The sequence below is a fragment of the Netta rufina genome (assembly GCF_964035555.1).
Source record: "Netta rufina genome assembly, chromosome: 1".
Taxonomy (NCBI): Eukaryota; Metazoa; Chordata; class Aves; order Anseriformes; family Anatidae; genus Netta; species Netta rufina.
Genome location: NC_140123.1, coordinates 153,015,314 through 153,032,311, shown reverse-complemented (window position 1 = coordinate 153,032,311; position 16,998 = coordinate 153,015,314). Strand labels below are relative to the sequence as shown.

Genomic DNA, 16,998 nt, shown 5'->3' with positions numbered 1-16,998 from the left:
AAAATCAAATTATCGTGGTTACTTCAGATTTCAAGGGCATTTATCTTCCAGCTTCAGACAGGGGGGCACTGGGCAGGCTGCAGGTGCCTGGGCTGGGGCGAGGTTCAGCTGCCCGCTGGGGTGGAGGAGCCCCGGCCTGGCTCTCGCAGGGCACCAGCACAGGAATAGCCACGGTGTTTTGCAGGTGCGCCTCGGCAGAGCCGCGAACGCGTGAGCTTGCCAGGCAAAGCCTGGATTAACCGGCAGCGCTGGGAGGGAGCCCTCAAGCACTTGGGCCCAATTATGAAAGGGAAGCGCTCCCGGATCTTGCCCGCGCACTCCCTGGCTTTGAAAAGCTGTCTAAACATTTACCCAAGGTCTTGCCAAGGAAAGCAAGGTGAGGAAGAAGGTGGCTCGGAGGGCTGTGGGAGAGCAGAGGCACCTTCCCTGCCCCGGGCCAGCTCAGGACATTTCGGTGGAGGAGGAACACCGGGGCAAGCACCAGCCCCGTTGGGCATCGCCGCAGGAGGGGCAGGAGACGCAGGTGCTGCGGCGTGGGGCAGCATCAATCCAGATCTCTCCCTCCGCGTCGAGGTTTCCTGGCAATTGAGGGGAAAAATAAACAGCTGGGGTGAGAAAAAGAGCCTGCAAAGAGCCCCGCAGGAGCCCTCTGGAGCTTGCGCTCGCCCGAAATCCCAGGCCTGCAGTGCCACCTAACGAGCAGCCGCTGGGGCGGGGAGAGCGGGCAGCAGAGCCCCAGCGAGCGAGATTGGGAGGTGCCAAGGGGCCTCCCCGGACTGCATCCAGGTTTCTGCCTCTGCTGATGTAAGGAGGCACCGCAAACCAGCAAACCACCACCCTGGCAGGGAGCAGGCAGAAAATGTGCCACAGCTCAGTCCTCCTGGAGCTTAGAGCTCAGCCCGGGCACCCAGGCCGGGATGGGAGGCTTGTGGGGGCCACGGGGTGTGCAAGGAGCAGAAATCACTTTGGCCTAGGTCCGGATGCTCTGCAGGGGTTGGGATCTTTTCGTTTTTGTTTTATGCGGCAGCCTAACGCACAATGATTTGCTGAAAAGAAGAAAGCGGGCATGACGGTTCTGGCCGTGCAGCACCCTGCATGCAGAAAGCCCTCTGAAAAAGAGAAATTTCCAGGGCTGGACGCCCCACAGGCAGGAGGGGACAGAGCACAGGTGGACTGCAGGAACAACGCTGCCACGAGAGGCTCGTAGCGAGGGCAGGAATCTTCCAGAGTGAGTGGCTGGAGGAGTTTCTGTAAGTGCGTGGGAGCCAAGGCGTTTCCAAGACATACTTATGGCCATAGTTGGGCAGGCTTGCATTAAAACAGCAAATTTCAAGCGTATTGAAACAACAAAACTAAAATCCATCGAAACCACAAATATATGTGTGTATACAAAACACACACACGCGAACGAAAACAAACCAAACCAAAAAAAAAAAAGAACCACAAAAGCGCTTCTTTTGCCTTTCCCACCCACACTTCAGTTCTGGGCTTCGGAGTGCTGAAAAAAATCCTACAGCAGCTTCCTGAAAAGGAAGCTATAAAAACGGTGTACTTTGTGTACCAAAGCAGCGTGCTTCGGCCCTGCTGTGACACAGAAATATTCAGCATCTGAAGTGGCCCCGAGAGAAGGAACACCATTCTCTAGCTAAGTATTTATCTTGGAAAGAAGAGAGCAGCCTTGCAGCACCTTCACAAGGACCCGTTTACGTATTTCGGATGAATCTGGCACTGGAGAACATGTACACACAGCCAGGGATCGGCGTCGGGGCCAGGGCACAGATCTCTTGCCCAGGAAAAGAGCTGTCAGGTTGGGCTGTGCCACACGGCCGCCTGCTCCCTGGGAGCTCTGAAGTTGTCTTGCGCCAAGCGGGTCAGCTGCAGGGGGTGGATGTGTGCCCCCTGACTCCCCAGAGAGACAATAACCTGGTGTTTGGGGCGGTGTCCCCAAAGATGGGATCCCAAAGACAGAAAAGGGACGGGACCTTGATCACTAGCACCGCTGGAGGTGTGCTGTACCTGCCGAGCTATCGTTAAACAGGTAAGAAAAGTCATCTTTCAGCGGCATTTTCAAAGAAAAATGGTAGCTGCTACTGTCGGCACTGATCCTGTTCTAGGAACTAGCTGAGCTCTTTGAGGAAGATTGGGAAGAAAACCTAAAGGACGGTTCCATGTCACTCCCGGCTGTCAGCCAAGGTGCAGGAAAGCTGCCCCCCAAGGTGAGGTGACACTAAGGGACAAGTGCCAGCCGTGTGGTGTTCGGAGGCTCAGTCTGGGGTTCAGCGCTTGCCATCCCATTTAGATGGCACTCCTGGTACCTCGGGGCTGCATGCAAGGCATAGCCACAATGAAAGAGAAATGCTGGGTGCCCTGATCTAACGGGGTGAAAGGCTGAAGCAGAAAGCTGTGAGAAAAGCCTTGCAAGGGGTGGAGAAGCCCCATGCCAGGCAAAAAGGGGCTAAGGGTAGAAATGAAATGAAACTGAACCAAAACAGATAATTTTCTTTGCGGCAGACCCCAACTAGAGCTCTCAGAGGGACCGAGGCTTGGGCTGGGTAATCTTTCTTCTAACCTCCAGGACTAGCTTCTTTAGCCAGGGCAAAGGGACAAAATTGTTTGTTTTCCTCGTGTTTTGTGTAACCCCTGAAAGCAGAACATCACCTTATGCAAGGGCTGGGGCTAGCTGGCCATCTGCTTTCGGGAAATCTCTGTGCTGGGAAAGGATCAGAGCCAGGCGAGGAACACACAGCAGAAGTGCAGCTTTAAACACTTCAGTCGCTGGCTGCTGTTGCAAGGCTCTGGGTAAACCGAGGGGCTGCCAATTGGCGGCAGAGGGCAGCTGCATTCTTTCCACAGGCTTTAAAAAACCTACAGCATTAAAGGCACTGATGGGCACAGCCATAGGGTAGTTTTCTTGGTGCCCTTGGGCTTCGCTGCTGGTACTCAGCGCGTCCTGCCTGTGCCTTGTGCTGTTTCCACCCCACTCAGCCAGCTCAGCCCTGAGCGGGCTGGTCTCAGAGGCCAGCTTGTCCATTTGCTGCCCTTTGGTTTGGCGATGCGTTACGAGGAGGCTGCGTAGCAAATCTCAATCTGCGCATAACACGGACCTGCGCACACAGAGCAGCACGAGGAGTGCCATCTACTGATAATTACACATACAGCAGCGCACAGCCCTAGGCCAGCTCACCCATCAGGTCGCCGATCCATTGCGAACGGCATCATCACCGGCAGCACGGCTGCTCATGGCTGCCAGCTCCCGCGGCGTTACGGAGTCGTGGCGGCGGCGGCGTGCTCGCGGGCTGCCAAATCCTGCTCCTGCTGCAAGGTCGTTTCTTGGAGCTTCAGCAGGCAGCGTTTCTTCAGGGATGTGCCGCGTTGTTTTGAAGCAAGCCCGATCTTTGCTGCAGTCTTCTGGAAAAAAAAAAAAAAAAAAAATCCTTGGCAGGATTAGGCTTTCTGGAATATAAATGCCCACTAATAATTTTTTAGCGTTAATGGAAGTGCCTGTATCTACTGCAGGCTGGGTCGTTTAATCAAACTAGCAGCAATTAAAATGGTAATTTCTCCGCACTAAATTCTGCTTGCAGTTTTTACTCGAGTAAAACTCTTTGAAGTTAATTGGAATTTTGATTAAAGACTCGTGGATCTGGGTCTCTGAATTTGTACTAAGGAAGGTTCAATATTTGCTTTGGTTTTCTGCACGCTGAGTTCACTGCTATGTATTAGTGTGGTTGTACAATTAGCCGTAACAAGAACGACTCCAGTAAAGATTTCTGTAATCTAGTTCTTGATATACTTTTAAAAAGGTCTTTTAACAGAATGCCTTTTGAAGGCTGCCAGATGCGAAAAATTTGATTGCTTAAATTGTTTGTCTTCATTATTTCTAGTCCCTATAAACGGCAGAGTAACATTCTCTTAGCGGCAATTCAAAAGTTGGGACAGGGTGGGAGGAAGGGAGATGTTCTTGCTTTTCACCCTTATGGTTCCAGTTTTGGTTGTCAATGCAAAAAGAAACAAACAAACAAACAAACCGAACAAAACCCACAAACCAACCCCCAAAAAACCCTCCACACCCCATCTATTCAAATTACATTATAACCATTATTAAAATAATAACTAACTGTGGAGTAACAGCTTTAAATGCTTTTTTTGTGTGTGTGTTTGCAAGTGGGAGCTCTGCAGAAAACTGCTCAGACTATTGCAAGAGGCTCAGTAACGTTTTCTGAAGAGTAAAACTGAACCACGGTAGCATGTTTTGCCACTTGAAGCACTTGAAGAAACAGAGGAGCATTGCCTTTGTGGCTGCCTGAATTACACAGATAAATTTAAGCAAAGTCGGTATAGCTGCATGTGAGAATAAAAGCTCCTTGAATGGAAGAGGAGTGGCGCAGAAACATGCCCAGAAAACAAGGACACAAATTGTAGGCTTGTGGGGGAACGTGCCTGGAACTTGGCTGCAGGCTGCTGTCATCCTGTGGGCAGCATGCATCACCTCCAGGAGAAGGAGAGATATTTCTCAAGATCTCTGAGGTGCCTGAAGCAAATATCGCTTAAACTGAGATTGGGTCAATAGTTGGTGTAAGAAAAAGAAAAGGAAAAGCGGGAAAAAAGAAGGGAATAATTGTGCAGAAATGAGAGTGACGGTATTGGGGGCTTGGATTCTTACTGTACAGCTCTGTTTAAAAGAGTATCAAAGCTTGTGATCAAATTGCTTCGTTCTGAGAATCCCTTCAGCATTCATTAAGAAAGTTTCTTTAATCTTGAAAAAAAAAAAAACACACAACTCTTAAGCTTAAAAGGAATATTGAATAAGATGTAAATCTCCTTTACCAACAGGTCCAGCAGGTTATCAATAACGAATTCATTTGCAAGTTTATTTGCTGTGCTGGGGGGATATTTTTTTTCCTTTCATCCCAACATGGTCAACGTCAGGTTGACAATGTGCAGTTTCTCCCATTTTCCAGTTCAGCTCTGCAATAATTTAAGTGCAAGGAAAGGGATTAAAAAGCCTCGCAACTCAGAGAAACGTTCTCATCTTTTCTCCCTCGTTTTTCTGAAGCTCTTAGCTTTGAGTTACAGAGTAAAAATTGTGGTTTTTTTTTTTTTTTTCCCTCTAAAATGTGGAAACGCAATATGAGGAAGGAAGGACTGGCACTTTTTGACATTTTACTTCGCAAGGCAGCACGAAACCTTGAACGCTGAGCGCCCGCGCAGCTCCAAAGCCAAACCGCCGCTAAGCCGCATGTAATGGTTAGCCCAGCGCCCACAAGGCTGGGCGGTGAACTTTGAGCAGGCTGTTTTTCGACAGGCAAAAGCGAGAAGAAGAAAACACCTCAGCCAGCGGCACCTGAAGGGCCGGCCGGCGGAGGGGGACGGGTCGCTGAGGGGAGGCGGGAGCTTGAGGGGGGGGACGGGCGCCATTTCCCCTCCCTCAGCCCGCCCTCTTAACGCTTTGCCACCCGGCGGCTCGCCGCCTGACGGCAGCCGGGGGCCTCCCTCATCCCCTCGGTGCTCCCCGGAGCGAGAAAAACCGGGGGAAGAAAGGGGACGGGGACGTGAGGGGAGCGGGGCGGCCATGAGGCGATGGAGGGAGGGGAGGGAGGGGGGGGCGGTAGCGTCCCCTCAGGCGGTTCCCGCCCAGCGCGAGGCCACGCCCCCCGCGCGCGCCTGAGGAAAACGTTGCGCAGGTTCTAAAGCGGGGGGGGGGGGGGAGGGGGGCGTGTGAGGGGGTGTGTGAGGGGGGAGAGCCGTTAACGGCCGCCACCGGGCAACGGCCGTCCCCACAGCCGCCCTCCCGTCCCCACAGCGCTCCCTTCACGCCCTCATGGAGCTGTCGGCCATCGGGGAGCAGGTGTTCGCGGTGGAGAGCATCCGCAAGAAGCGCGTGCGGAAGGTGGGCAGCGCGGCGGGCAGCGGGGACCCCCCCCCCCCCCCCCAAAACACACCCCCCTCACGGGACCGACCCCTTTTCACGGCGCTGACAGGGCTTGGGGGGGGGGTTGGGGTCGCTGATGAGGCGAAATGGGCATCCCCGGATAGGTTTTGGGCAGAGGGGGGGGGGGGCTGCACCCCCCTGTAAGGGGTTATAGGGGATGCAGCGCCTTTGCGAAGTTCCCCATAGGGTCGCCTTCCCAAACATCAGGGACCTGCCCCCCCCCCCCCCCCCCCCCCCCCATAGGTAGATAAGCCCCACGCTGCAGCTCGCTTTGGCTCCTCCACTGTTGTGTAAAGGTTTGTGCACCTGCAGCGCTGGCATCCTCCCGCTAACCTGAAGGCCGCTGCCCTGCTTGGGGAAGTGTTTTTGCAAGTCCCCCCGTATCCTGTTAAAGGCAGCACTGATTGCCCGTGCTCCTCAGGGCCCTTGGATGCGCTGCTGCTGCTGCTTGGCTTTCGGTTTTGTACTTGGAGTGCACAAATAAACGGTTAACTCTCAAGTTGGGCTGTGAACTGCTGTTTGTTCGGGTCGAGAGGCTGGCGGGCTGTGATGGATGGAGCAGCGCTCCTGTGAGGCGTGTAGCAACTGGAAGGGAACATGCCGAAGAGATGCTTCATAGGATCGGAAATCTTGTCCTTCTCCTCCCTGCTTAAACAAATTCCTTTGACACCTGCTCTTGGCATGCATCTCCCTCTCACGTTTATGCATGCTGACTTCTTGAAGCGTTCCCTGTAAACGCGGGGATGGTTGCAGTCTGGCTCGCCGGCTGGCTTTTGGGCTTCTGCCTGCTAGCTTCTGCAAAGGTCTGATCCCGATCCAATGGTAGTTCAGGCACTCCTAAATAGCCCTGTGTGCCCGTGTCCTGGGGGAAGAGGTGCAGCAAGCACAGCTGAACGAGGAAGTGGCTTTCTCTTGAAAATAAAGTGATGGGAAATGAGCTCTTCGGTTGCAGAGTTTAGTCCTGTTGATTGGTTGCACCTCTTACCGTAGCCCATATTTGGTTGCAGAGTTCACCTGTTTTCTTCTTCCTTTTTCCGCCCTCAGGGTAAAGTAGAATACCTGGTGAAGTGGAAAGGATGGCCCCCGAAGTAAGTTGTGTTTTACTTGTCTTTTTTTCTTTAATATTCGGTTATAGGTTTCGCTGTATCTCTGCAGCTGAGCATCTCGTTCTTCATGTGTAACCTCGTGCCTCATTCCAACAACTACAAACAAAGAGCCACAAACCAAAACTCTGTACTATTTCCGGACTGGCAGCCGAGGGATACAAACCGTGTGTCAGTCTGTTCGGGTTGGTTTTTGCCACCACTGAAATATTCCATTGAGATGCTTTCTAGATACGTGGCTTTTTAAATTCAGCGTGAGTTTAACAAGGAACCCTGATTCTTCTGGATTTGGCACGGGGCTTGCTTTTCTGAGTCAGCACCGAGAGGACCCCGCTTTATTTGTAGAGCTATTTGCAGTCTTTTAAAATAGAAAACAAGGTGACGGTCTTGTCTTGCAGTCCTACTGTATATCCCCTCTGCAAGTCACAAAGGAAAAGGGCAATATTTCGGTTTTATTGATGGCAGCCAAACGGAGGCGATCTTTGCCCCTTGAAAATTACCGCCATGCCTTCATTTCCTTGTCTGAAACCTTTTGTTGTTTTGAGTGCCTTTTCTGCTTTTGCTTTGGTTGCCATATTGCAAGAAGAACAGAATAAATCTGTCCCTTTACAGCATTGCTGCGCACTGTTTACAGATACTTCTCTATCAAAATGCAGCTGCCTCTGAGGAAGCGTGGTTGCTCTGTGCCTACACAATCTGTAAAAAGCTTTGAGATTAAAAAAAGATTAGGTAACTGGAGAATATTACGACGTCAGCCCTGTAGCAGAACGGCCTCACGGTCCGTGCAGGGCCCCGTCTGCTTTTCTGTTTGTAGCTGTGCACACGCACAGCGCGCGTGGCGACGGCTGCGCTACGCGTGCGGTTGCGCTGGATGGTGCTGAGCAGAAGGGAATTCCTGCTAGCTCATCCGTGCAGCTGCAGAGGGGGCTGCTCGGATGTTGTCCCGACAGATTGTACCCGGTGTTTCAGACGTTGAAATGTGTTTCTGCATGCCTAATCCTTGGAGGGCACGCACAAATAAGCAGCTTTTTCTTTCTGGTGGTGGTGGTAGGAGGGGGGTGACTTTGTTCTTGACTATGAATTCTGCTGTTGGAGCATAACCTTGTGTGTTTGAGTACCAGCTGCCACGTAGCTTGGCTCAATTGTTGGACCACTTCTCCCTCCCAAGTAGCAAAGCCTAATTTAATCACTGGTAGAGATTGGGAAACATTTCTAGGCTGTGAGGCATCGTCCCATTTGGCTAGAATACCAATGTTTGTCCTGTTCTCCTTTCCACAAACACTTTGAGGTCCTTCTTGGCCAGTGACTTTGCAGGAGAAGATGGATTGAGGCACGGTATCGTGTTTCTTTTGACAGAGCAGCCCTTATTCGAGCGGCTGCCTTTCCTTGCCCTGCATCTTGGATCAAACTCGGGGGGAAACAGGAGCTCTGTTCTGGGAGTTGAAAGCGCAGCCTTCTGCCCCGGGAGCAAGGGGGTGCAAAGGCTCCCTTGCTGTGATGCTGTGAGAAGTCCAAACACCTTCCCTCTTCCCACATGCTCCAGCTTTGAAGAGCACTGATTTATTTATCTTTAACTGTTCACTCCGTGGCTTGAGGTGCTTAAAAACAGGATGCTTGGAGCATGCGAGCCACTTTCATCCTGCTAGCAGCCTCTCTTCCCTATTTCTAAGCAGAAATATGCCTGTGACGGCATGCAGCACCACAAGCTGTTTGCGTCTTCGCCTTCCAATATCTGCTTCCTCATCCCTCGTCGTGTTTTCGTTTCATTCCCCTCCCCAGCCTTGTCGCATTGCTCTGTAATCTCTGCACCGGTTACTCCATGATTCCCATTGCAGGCGTCATGGAGGAGAGAGCAAGGGTAGGACTGCAGTTGGCTGCTCTGCCATTTTTTTGGTATTTCACAGTTCAAAGAGAATCGTTCGAGCCCTGCTCCTCAGATTGCTGGCTCCTACTGCAGGAGTCAGGTAATGGAGGAGTTACAGCCTGATTCTAGCTACAAGCTTGTTTACAACTTGTGTTGGAGTTAAGAGGGGAGGGGGAAGAGGAGGAGTAGAAGGAGGGGGAGGAGGATCATATGATCTATGTTTTCCAGAGTGCCTGCTCTCTGCAGTTCTGCTGCAGCCTGGGCTGTGTGTGCCCGTATATATAGCTCTGTGCGTGTGTGTGCGTGTGTGGCAAACTGAACTGTTTTTTTTTTTTTTTTATGTGCAGTGTTTTGCCACTGCAGTGAAGCCAGGAACTGAGCTGCAGAGAAAAAGGCAACACCCACTGTGGATTATTCATTTTTCTTTCTTTCTTTTTTTTTTTTTTTTTTTTTTTTAAAAAAAAGCAAATCCTCTTTCTTCTCCTGCCCATGAAAAGTAATCTGATGGCCTCCCCCCTTTCCTCCCCCCAGTGTTATTATTTTTCCTAAATTTGTACAACGAGTGCCAGAATCCCTGCAGCTGGGAGGAAGCCTTCCTCTGTTCAAACAGCATCTTGGCTTTGACAGCTCACAGTCAGGTTGCTGCAGGAGGCTTGGGCAGGGGAGGGAGGGATCAGATGGTTATGAAGACGTCTGTTCTTAACCCTCTGATGTACAGTGCACGTTGGGATACCTGAATTTCATATTTTTGTTCCTCCCTTTTGTAAAAACTGCACCTTCATGGGTAGGACCATTCTCCAGGAGCTCTCCCGTGTTTTCATTTCCATTTCATCTGCTCATGGGGTAGAAGAAAAACATTGCCAAACCACCTCCCCTGCATACATATATGCATGCACCACCTGCCCTCGTGTGCAGTCTGTGCTTCATCCAGAAATGGAAGCATCCAAAAATGCTTTCCCCCAGTTGAAAGGCACGGATACTCTTGCCACCCACCCATATCTCATGTCTGGCCTTCTTCACGGGGGCCGGAGGAGCTCTGTCTCCAGGCCTGGGGCCTCACATTCCAGGAAACCGAATGGCCGGCGGCATTTGGGGTTTCAGCCTTGCTTTCTTGCTGTTGAGTTTGCGTACTAGAGACACGCCACCCATCTTTTCTGGACAATTTCTTAGAATAAACCCACAGCAAGGCCTGCCTTGTGACCCTTCCACCCTCCAGAAACCTTTTACAAGGGGAATTTTTGGCTGCTTCTGGTATCAAGAGCAGCTGTGCCCCTTGGGGACGGGTTTTGGTGTGGCCTGCTGTGTGGGTTCATAACCTTCCTGAGCAGCTGGCTCCATCACAGCTCTCTGGCTATCCCAGAGGGAGACGGGGCAGTGAGTGACACTGCTCACAAGCTACTTTTAGAGCATCCAGCTTATTTTGAGTAGTTTCAGTAGCCCTAACCACGGTGCAGGTGTGTTCCTCCTGCTTTGGTACTGAAACACCGATGGCCTCTGAGAGCGAAATGACCTGCAGGGGGAGCCGAGGAAGAGTTGGAAAGGCGCCATCAGCTTGCCTGGGGGCCCAAGCCTAAACATGTTTAGTTGAATGGCAACAGTGGAGAAAAATTGAACTCTTCTTAAATAAATACTGTAGGCTCCGGTGATTAGAGGTAATTAATAATGCAGGTGAGAAAGCGTACTTTTAATCTTCGAGCGCTCTCAATTAAGAGAGACCTATTTTTCAGAAAGCTGTGTCAGATCTCATCGCATCCCATGGATTTACTGGACTTGTGGGAGTGCTGCAAATGTGACCTGGTTAGGCGTTGTCTTCAAAACAGCTTGTGCCTCTGCAGAGGCTTTGCAAACTGTGGAGGGAGCCCAGGGGAAGAAAGCCTTCCCTGTTCGACAAATTGCTGCCTGATGCTTGGCCCTGCCTGTTTTTGGGAAGAGGAGGTGGTGTCTGGCAGGAAGTTTTTTGGGGGGAATGGCTGGGATTCCTCAGAGCTCCAGCAATGTTGTGGCAGGCCCCGCTGACCCTTGTGAAGACAGTATCCAGGGCCTCAGCATGCTGGGAGCAGCCCTGCAGAGAGAATGTTTCATTAAAACGTTGTTTACTTTATATTCCTTATGTTTTTCTTCAGATACAGCACATGGGAGCCAGAGGATCATATCTTGGACCCTCGCCTGGTAGTGGCTTATGAAGAAAAGTAAGGGCGCATGTTCTTTTCTCTCCCTGGATGCAGGAAAAGGAAATACTGTCTTTATTTCGTAGCGTGTATAAAGTACCCTGCTTCAATCAAAGATGAGATGAGTAGGGATGAGCCCTGCTCCATCTCTGTACCCCGGTTGTTGCTGAGGCAGATAAGGCAGGGCTGGCACTGTTTGGGAAATAAGGCCAAACACAAGCAGCATTGAGCCAAAACGCAGTCAGTTTCAGGTTTTAATCAGGCCCAGGGCTGGACTGGAGTGATGTGAGGTGATAAGTTTCCCTAACCCATCCTCGATCAGTGAAGTCAGAGAAAAATCCCCTTGTTGCAAGAATTTCACTCCTACACGAAGAAATTCTGGAGTGCTTTCCAAGCCCGCGCTGCTCCTAATTGGGTTTCGATGGAGAAAGCGAGGGAGCTCTGCTGCAAAAGGTGGAGGTCTTGAGTAGGCTTTGTGCTGTGGTGTCTGGTGCTTGGCTTGATTTGTGTTCCTCCTTCACAGGGAAGAGAGAGACCGCGCTTCAGGGTACAGAAAAAGAGGCCCCAAACCCAAGCGCCTCCTGCTGCAGGTAGCCTCTTGCTCTTCTACCGTATAGTTGTGACTGGTTAGCTGCTGCGCTGCTGCCCTGCCCGCGGGAAAGTGGAAACTGCCCGTTGGTTTTTGCGTGGACAAAATCGGAGGTAGCCAGCTAAATCAGTAGGTAGGCAGGTTCCTTTAACCTGATAGCCGAACAGCGGCTAGCAAGGCAGAGAAGAAGGGGCAAAAAATAAACAAAACGAAGGAAGAAAACCAGCTGTTGCTTTCTGAAATAGGATCTTCTAGATTTTGGACTTGGGTGGTTGCAAATAGTTACCTGGTTTGCATGGCCTTTACCTGCACCCTGGGCCTGGAGCTTCCAACATGTGCAAGGCAGTAGCTGCTTGGAAGTGGAGGTCCAGCACGCTTTGGTGCCCCGCAAAGCAGCCGATCTCAGGCTGCACGTGTGAGAGAGAGCTCAGATGGCAGGTGAAAAAGTGAGAGAAACAGTGTGATAGGAGCAGAACGACTTCTCCTAGGTCACCTAGATGCTCAGGGGCTGAACTGAGGATAGATTCCCGGCTCCCAGGTGAGAGCCCTGGCTATTATCAGATTCCCATTCTGCCCCTTGCTGTGTTGATGTCTTGGCAGCGGCTGTATGGCATGGACTTGAGGAGTGCCCACAAGGGAAAGGAGAAGCTCTGTTTCTCTCTTGCACGGAGGTTTGGAGGAGGAGACAGTAGCCTGCCAGGGGCCAAGACAGGGCAGGCAGAGTTCTCAGAGAAGACTGGGGGAACAGTCCTGCCCTTCTCTCTCCGGAAGCAACGCAAAAACCAGAAGTACCTGCGACTGTCAAGGAAGAAGTTCCCCCGCATGACGAGCCTGGAGAGCCGGAACTGCAGGTGTGAGTTCTTCCTGAACGATGCGGTGGGCCTGGAGGCCAGGCAAAGCCCCGAGGACTGGGAGGCCGTGCAGAACACCAGCAAAGAAGGTAAGGCCAGACGCCCCTTCACTGGGAAGTTCTGGGGCATGAGAAGGATGCTCTACGTGTTTCCCCCTTATTTGCCCCATCCTGGGATTGCGGTTTAGGTCAGGTCCTCAGAGCAGTTCTCGTTGGCTCGTATTGTGGCCCTCCTGCCTGCAAATCCCTTCCTGTTTGGATGTCAGTACGTCTTCGTCTGCTGATTTATCTTAATCTACCGTCCTGTCGTGAACAGCGACAGGACCCGAGGGAACGGCACGAAGAGGTGACAGGGGAGGGCGTTAGGGAAAGGTTCTTCACCGAGGGGCTGGTCAGGTGCTGGAACGGGCTCCCCAGGGCAGTGCTCAGGGCACCGAGCCCAATGGAGTTCCAGAAGTGTTTGGACAACACCCTCAGACACATGGCCTGAGGTTTGGGTGGTCCTGTGTGGAGCCAGGAGTTGGGCTGGGTGATCCTTGTGGGGCCCTTCCAACTGCAACACTCAGTGATTGATCTGCTTTAGTGTGCGCCTGTAGTCTTAAGCGGGCAGTGCCCCTCCCAGTGTGAGCAAACAGGCAGAACTTACTGGAACTTACTGCAGTCTTCCAGTTTCCCCCCAGCAGAGGTGACACGAAGGTGTGACAGTGACGAGCTCCGCCTCTGTCCACGCGCCAGCACGGGTTTTGCCTGCTGGCAGGCTGTGGGCAAGCAAGGACAGCAGCGCTCCTCTCCTAGTGCTGCTCTGAGAGCAAACAGGAATGCCCTTAGGAACCCGCGGCGCATTCCTTCTGCCCCCTCCTTCCCCTTCCTCCCCACGCCCCGCGTCCTCTCTGAAGTCCTTTGCTGCAGAGCTATGTGCGAGGGGGGTGAGAGATGCAGCGAGGATGGTAACTCCTGCCTGATCCCTCCGAGTAGGCAGCGGGAGTGTAGGCATGGGAGATGTCCAAGCGCATTTGGCATTTTGGGGAGGGAGGGAGGGATACCAGCATCTTGTGCAGGAGAGCTGTGGGATGTGCGTGTTGCTCCGAGTTACCAGGGAAACTCTATCCGTGCATTATTAGAGCTTCTGAAGGTGTGAGCCTTCCCGAGGAGTGGAAAACAAGGGCTTGTGCTGCTTGTAGTAGCTGAGGGAATCCTGCTACTCCTTGCTAGGAGCAGTTGTGAGCCAGGCTGGGTGAGGCAGGATTTTGGGAGAGGGCTGTGTTCTGGGAATCAGCACCAGCCCCTCTTCTTTCTGAGAGGGACTCAAACGGCGACTGAAATCCAGAGAGGCAGCAATGGGGCAGGCACAGAGGAACTCGGAGTCACGTCCTGGCAGCGACCAAACGTTGGGGGCTCCTCTCCCCCAGAAGTGCTGGTCTTTAAAGCACATGGGGATCTGAAGGGTGGACAGCACTAGAGATACGTGAAACAGTTCTCCACCAACACATGGCATGTGTGGAATTCCACCTAGCGCCAGGGTGGATTGAACTCCTCCTGAGGTGAAAGTAGACACCCCAAATATTTGAGACAGAAGCCAGGAAATACCCTCCTGGGGATGTTTTTCCCATGTTCTTTGCCTAGGCTGGGACAGCAGAGTATAGTACAGGTAGGGTGGCAGAGAGAGGGCATGTTTTCCATCCTCTCTGTGTTTTTGTGTTTATCTTTAGGGCCTAAAAATGAGGTTTTGATTGGGAGTGGGACAGTTCATTATTCTTACAGTGTGAAAGCGCAGGAAAGTTTGGGTTTCTTGTAAGGAGCTATCGGGGAGCAAAGGACGGTTGTGAGAAAGGGAGAGCAGCTTCTCTGTGAAGCAATATTGATTGGTTTCGGAGACAATTGCACCCAGGCTGCATTACAGGTGCAGTACAAGGAAGCCCCTCGATTTTACATCCCTTTGGCTCCCATGGGAGGGTTGGAAGAGTGGAGCGTGTCTAGGAGCTTGTGATTTCTGACTTTTCAGCAGGGCATTTGCAGGCAGGTGAGCTCACACCTGGGTGGGTTTTACTGCCAGGAGCAACTGAGGGGCTGTTACCCGTGAGATGGCAGGGGATTGGGGCTGCTGGGATGCGCTGGGTGGTGGTAACGGGTCTTGGTGCCTTGTGTCTTTTCTGATTTGATGCTGGTGTGTGTCTCGACACCCCTGCTGCCGTTTGCTTTCCCCATTATAACCCGCAGCAATCTCCTGCTTTCCCATAGCCTCTGAGGGCAGGGCTTGCCCATGTCCTTTCTTTCCTTGTGCGTGCAGACTCAGTGCAGGCTGATTTCACCACCATTTGTCAGGAAGGAGGCCCCTTTTCCATCCTTCCCTTCCCTTCCCTTCCCTTCTCCCCGCCCTCTCTCCCTCTCGCTAACGTGCTCTTATCCGCCTCTCCTTTTGCAGCAGATGTGGATGGCAGTCTCCCGTGGATCCCTACTGTGCCCCCCAGCGAAGTGACAGTGACAGACATCACGGCCAACTCCATCACCGTCACTTTCAGAGAAGCACAAGTGGCCGAGGGCTTCTTCCGAGACCGGAGTGCGCAGTTCTGAATCTCTGTTTTCACTGCTCCCCAAATCCAGTGCTTTTAGGGTGGGGCTAGGGAGGGGTTACTTTATCCCTTAAGGAAAAAAAATCCAAAATGTCTCCTTAAAATGTTTACAGAGACCTTTTCTTTTTCCTCCTTTTTCCCCTTTCAGATACGCAAAAAAAAAAAAGGGGGGGGGGGTTGGTGTTGCAGCATAGGGGGTGTGTGTTTGTCATCGCTTTGTCCATCCGAAAAACTGACAGCCCTTTCCCTGGCAAAGACTCCCCTCCTCGATGTGAAAGCAGCGAGCTGAACAATTCCCCTTTTATCCTGCTAAGTGGCGGCAGCTGCGTTTGTGGGGAGAGGGCATGTGGAGGTGGAAAGAGAGCTGGATCTCCAGCCTGCCGCCTTGTTCTGCAATTGATATCCCCTGGATAAAGATATTTCTCTGTGCAGTGCTCTTCCCACCTTCCTCCTCCCTCTCTTCATCCAGCAGCGAGAGGCGATGGATCCTACCTGTGTAGATAACTCCAGCCTGTTCAGACTTTCTCTCCAGTGCTGTTTTCCCTGTGGCCTGCTGTCAGGACTTCAGAGCTGTGTTTGCCTGCCTGTGGTAAGTAAGTCTGTGCAGCACAGGTCCTTCCAGACGGCAGAGGTTTCTCCGTTTGTTTGTCGGTCGTGCAGGAAAGCCTGAAATGCATCCCTGAAATCCCTAGATTGGCTCCCTAAATTCGATTTGCCCTCATTAAAGCTCAGAAACCCAGCCCAGGCAAGACATACCGCTCTGTCTACGCTAAACAAGATTTCCAGGCTCGTCTGTGCTGTGTGAGAAATGCGTTACGGAAAGTGGGGTGTTCTTATCCTTTGCCAAATTCTGTATTAATGACAAATGCTGCCCTGAGTCCGTGGTAGTAGTTGTTTGAAAACTGACTCCTGCTCCCTGAGAGGAGGGGCTACCAGGACAACTGAAGCATTGCCTGGCACTGCAAAGATATTCAAGATCTTGGCACAGGCCCAGGACACAGGAATTGGACAGAATTGAGCTAGAAACGGACCTTGATTAGCAGCAAATTCTGTTCTTGGATGCCATTGGGAGATCCAAGGTAAACAACATGTGGGGAAGGCATGCATTGGAGTTGAAGAGGGGAAAAAAACCTTAATTCTTAGCAATGAGAATTCTTGGGTTGTGCTGTCGGAGTAATAATCTGCCGTGACTCCAGCCTCCTCACAGTATCTGTGATCCTGTACTGCTTTACTGATGGGAACTTCCCCTTGGAAGGCTGAAAACTCTTTGCCAAGGAAAGTGGTCTGCATTTCAATAGACCCCGCCTGATCTTGCACTTCAAAATGCCTTGTGCTGGACTGCCCGTGACACTTTGAGGTTTTGGAAGAATTGCTGTCTGTTGAGTTGGTAGTCTTAACGTCTGTTCTCGCACGTGCATATTCTCTTCCATTTCAAAAAACCGAGTTTTATTTAACTAACTTAACAGTTTATAGACCTTTTCCTATGGAAAGCAAGAAAAGTAACCTAGAGTCTGAGGTGGGAACTGCCAGAGAGAGTGCTGCAGAGTAATATCGGCTGTCACGATTATTGTCTTTCAATCTTTTTTTTCCCCTTTCCCCACTCCACACGATGCTGTATTTATAGGAAGCTCTGCTCTGAGCTCTGAGGTAAAGACACCTGTGGAACTCCGCAGCGTGCAGTAGTTGCTTTGCAAGGCTTTGGCTGCTAGCCTGCAGAATTTGGGAGCTCTGGGACTTCTGGTCATCCAAACATCTGCTTTTTGCAAAGTGCTTGGGCTGCCCCAAAAGCTTTTAGTAAAAGCAGGCTTTATGGCAGATAGGATGTGACAGGGCAGCGTAGAGTTAGGATTTCCCCTTCCACCTCAAAGCTGTTCGAACAGGCCTGTCTCTTACTGTGTCACAGCAGTTTCAGGACTGCTGGG

At 51.7% G+C, this 16,998-nt stretch overlaps 1 protein-coding gene across 2 annotated transcripts; it reads left to right on the top strand.

Annotated features, from left to right (window-relative positions):
* Positions 1 to 5,764: 5,764 nt before the first annotated feature.
* CBX7 (chromobox 7) lies at positions 5,765 to 15,099 on the top strand. Of its 2 annotated transcripts, none has more exons than XM_084297238.1 (6): positions 5,765 to 5,890; positions 6,977 to 7,020; positions 11,023 to 11,088; positions 11,591 to 11,657; positions 12,257 to 12,596; positions 14,932 to 15,099. In XM_084297238.1, the coding sequence occupies exons 1-6, from the start codon at positions 5,822 to 5,824 to the stop codon at positions 15,075 to 15,077; spliced, it is 732 nt and encodes a 243-aa protein (XP_084153364.1). In that variant the 5' UTR covers positions 5,765 to 5,821; the 3' UTR covers positions 15,078 to 15,099. The 2 variants fall into 2 exon arrangements, with proteins under 2 accessions (XP_084153364.1, XP_084153363.1); XM_084297237.1 differs by having other exon boundaries at positions 14,929 to 15,099.
* Positions 15,100 to 16,998: the final 1,899 nt, after the last annotated feature.

Excerpts from the sequence above, each read along its gene's own strand:
- CBX7 (XM_084297237.1), top strand. The coding sequence starts at position 5,822 with ATGGAGCTGTCGGCCATCGGGGAGCAGGTGTTCGCGGTGGAGAGCATC. Across the intron at positions 11,089-11,590 it reads GTAGTGGCTTATGAAGAAAA|GGAAGAGAGAGACCGCGCTT; the intron begins GTAAGGGCGCAT and ends CCTCCTTCACAG. Across the intron at positions 12,597-14,928 it reads GCAGAACACCAGCAAAGAAG|CAGATGTGGATGGCAGTCTC; the intron begins GTAAGGCCAGAC and ends CTCCTTTTGCAG.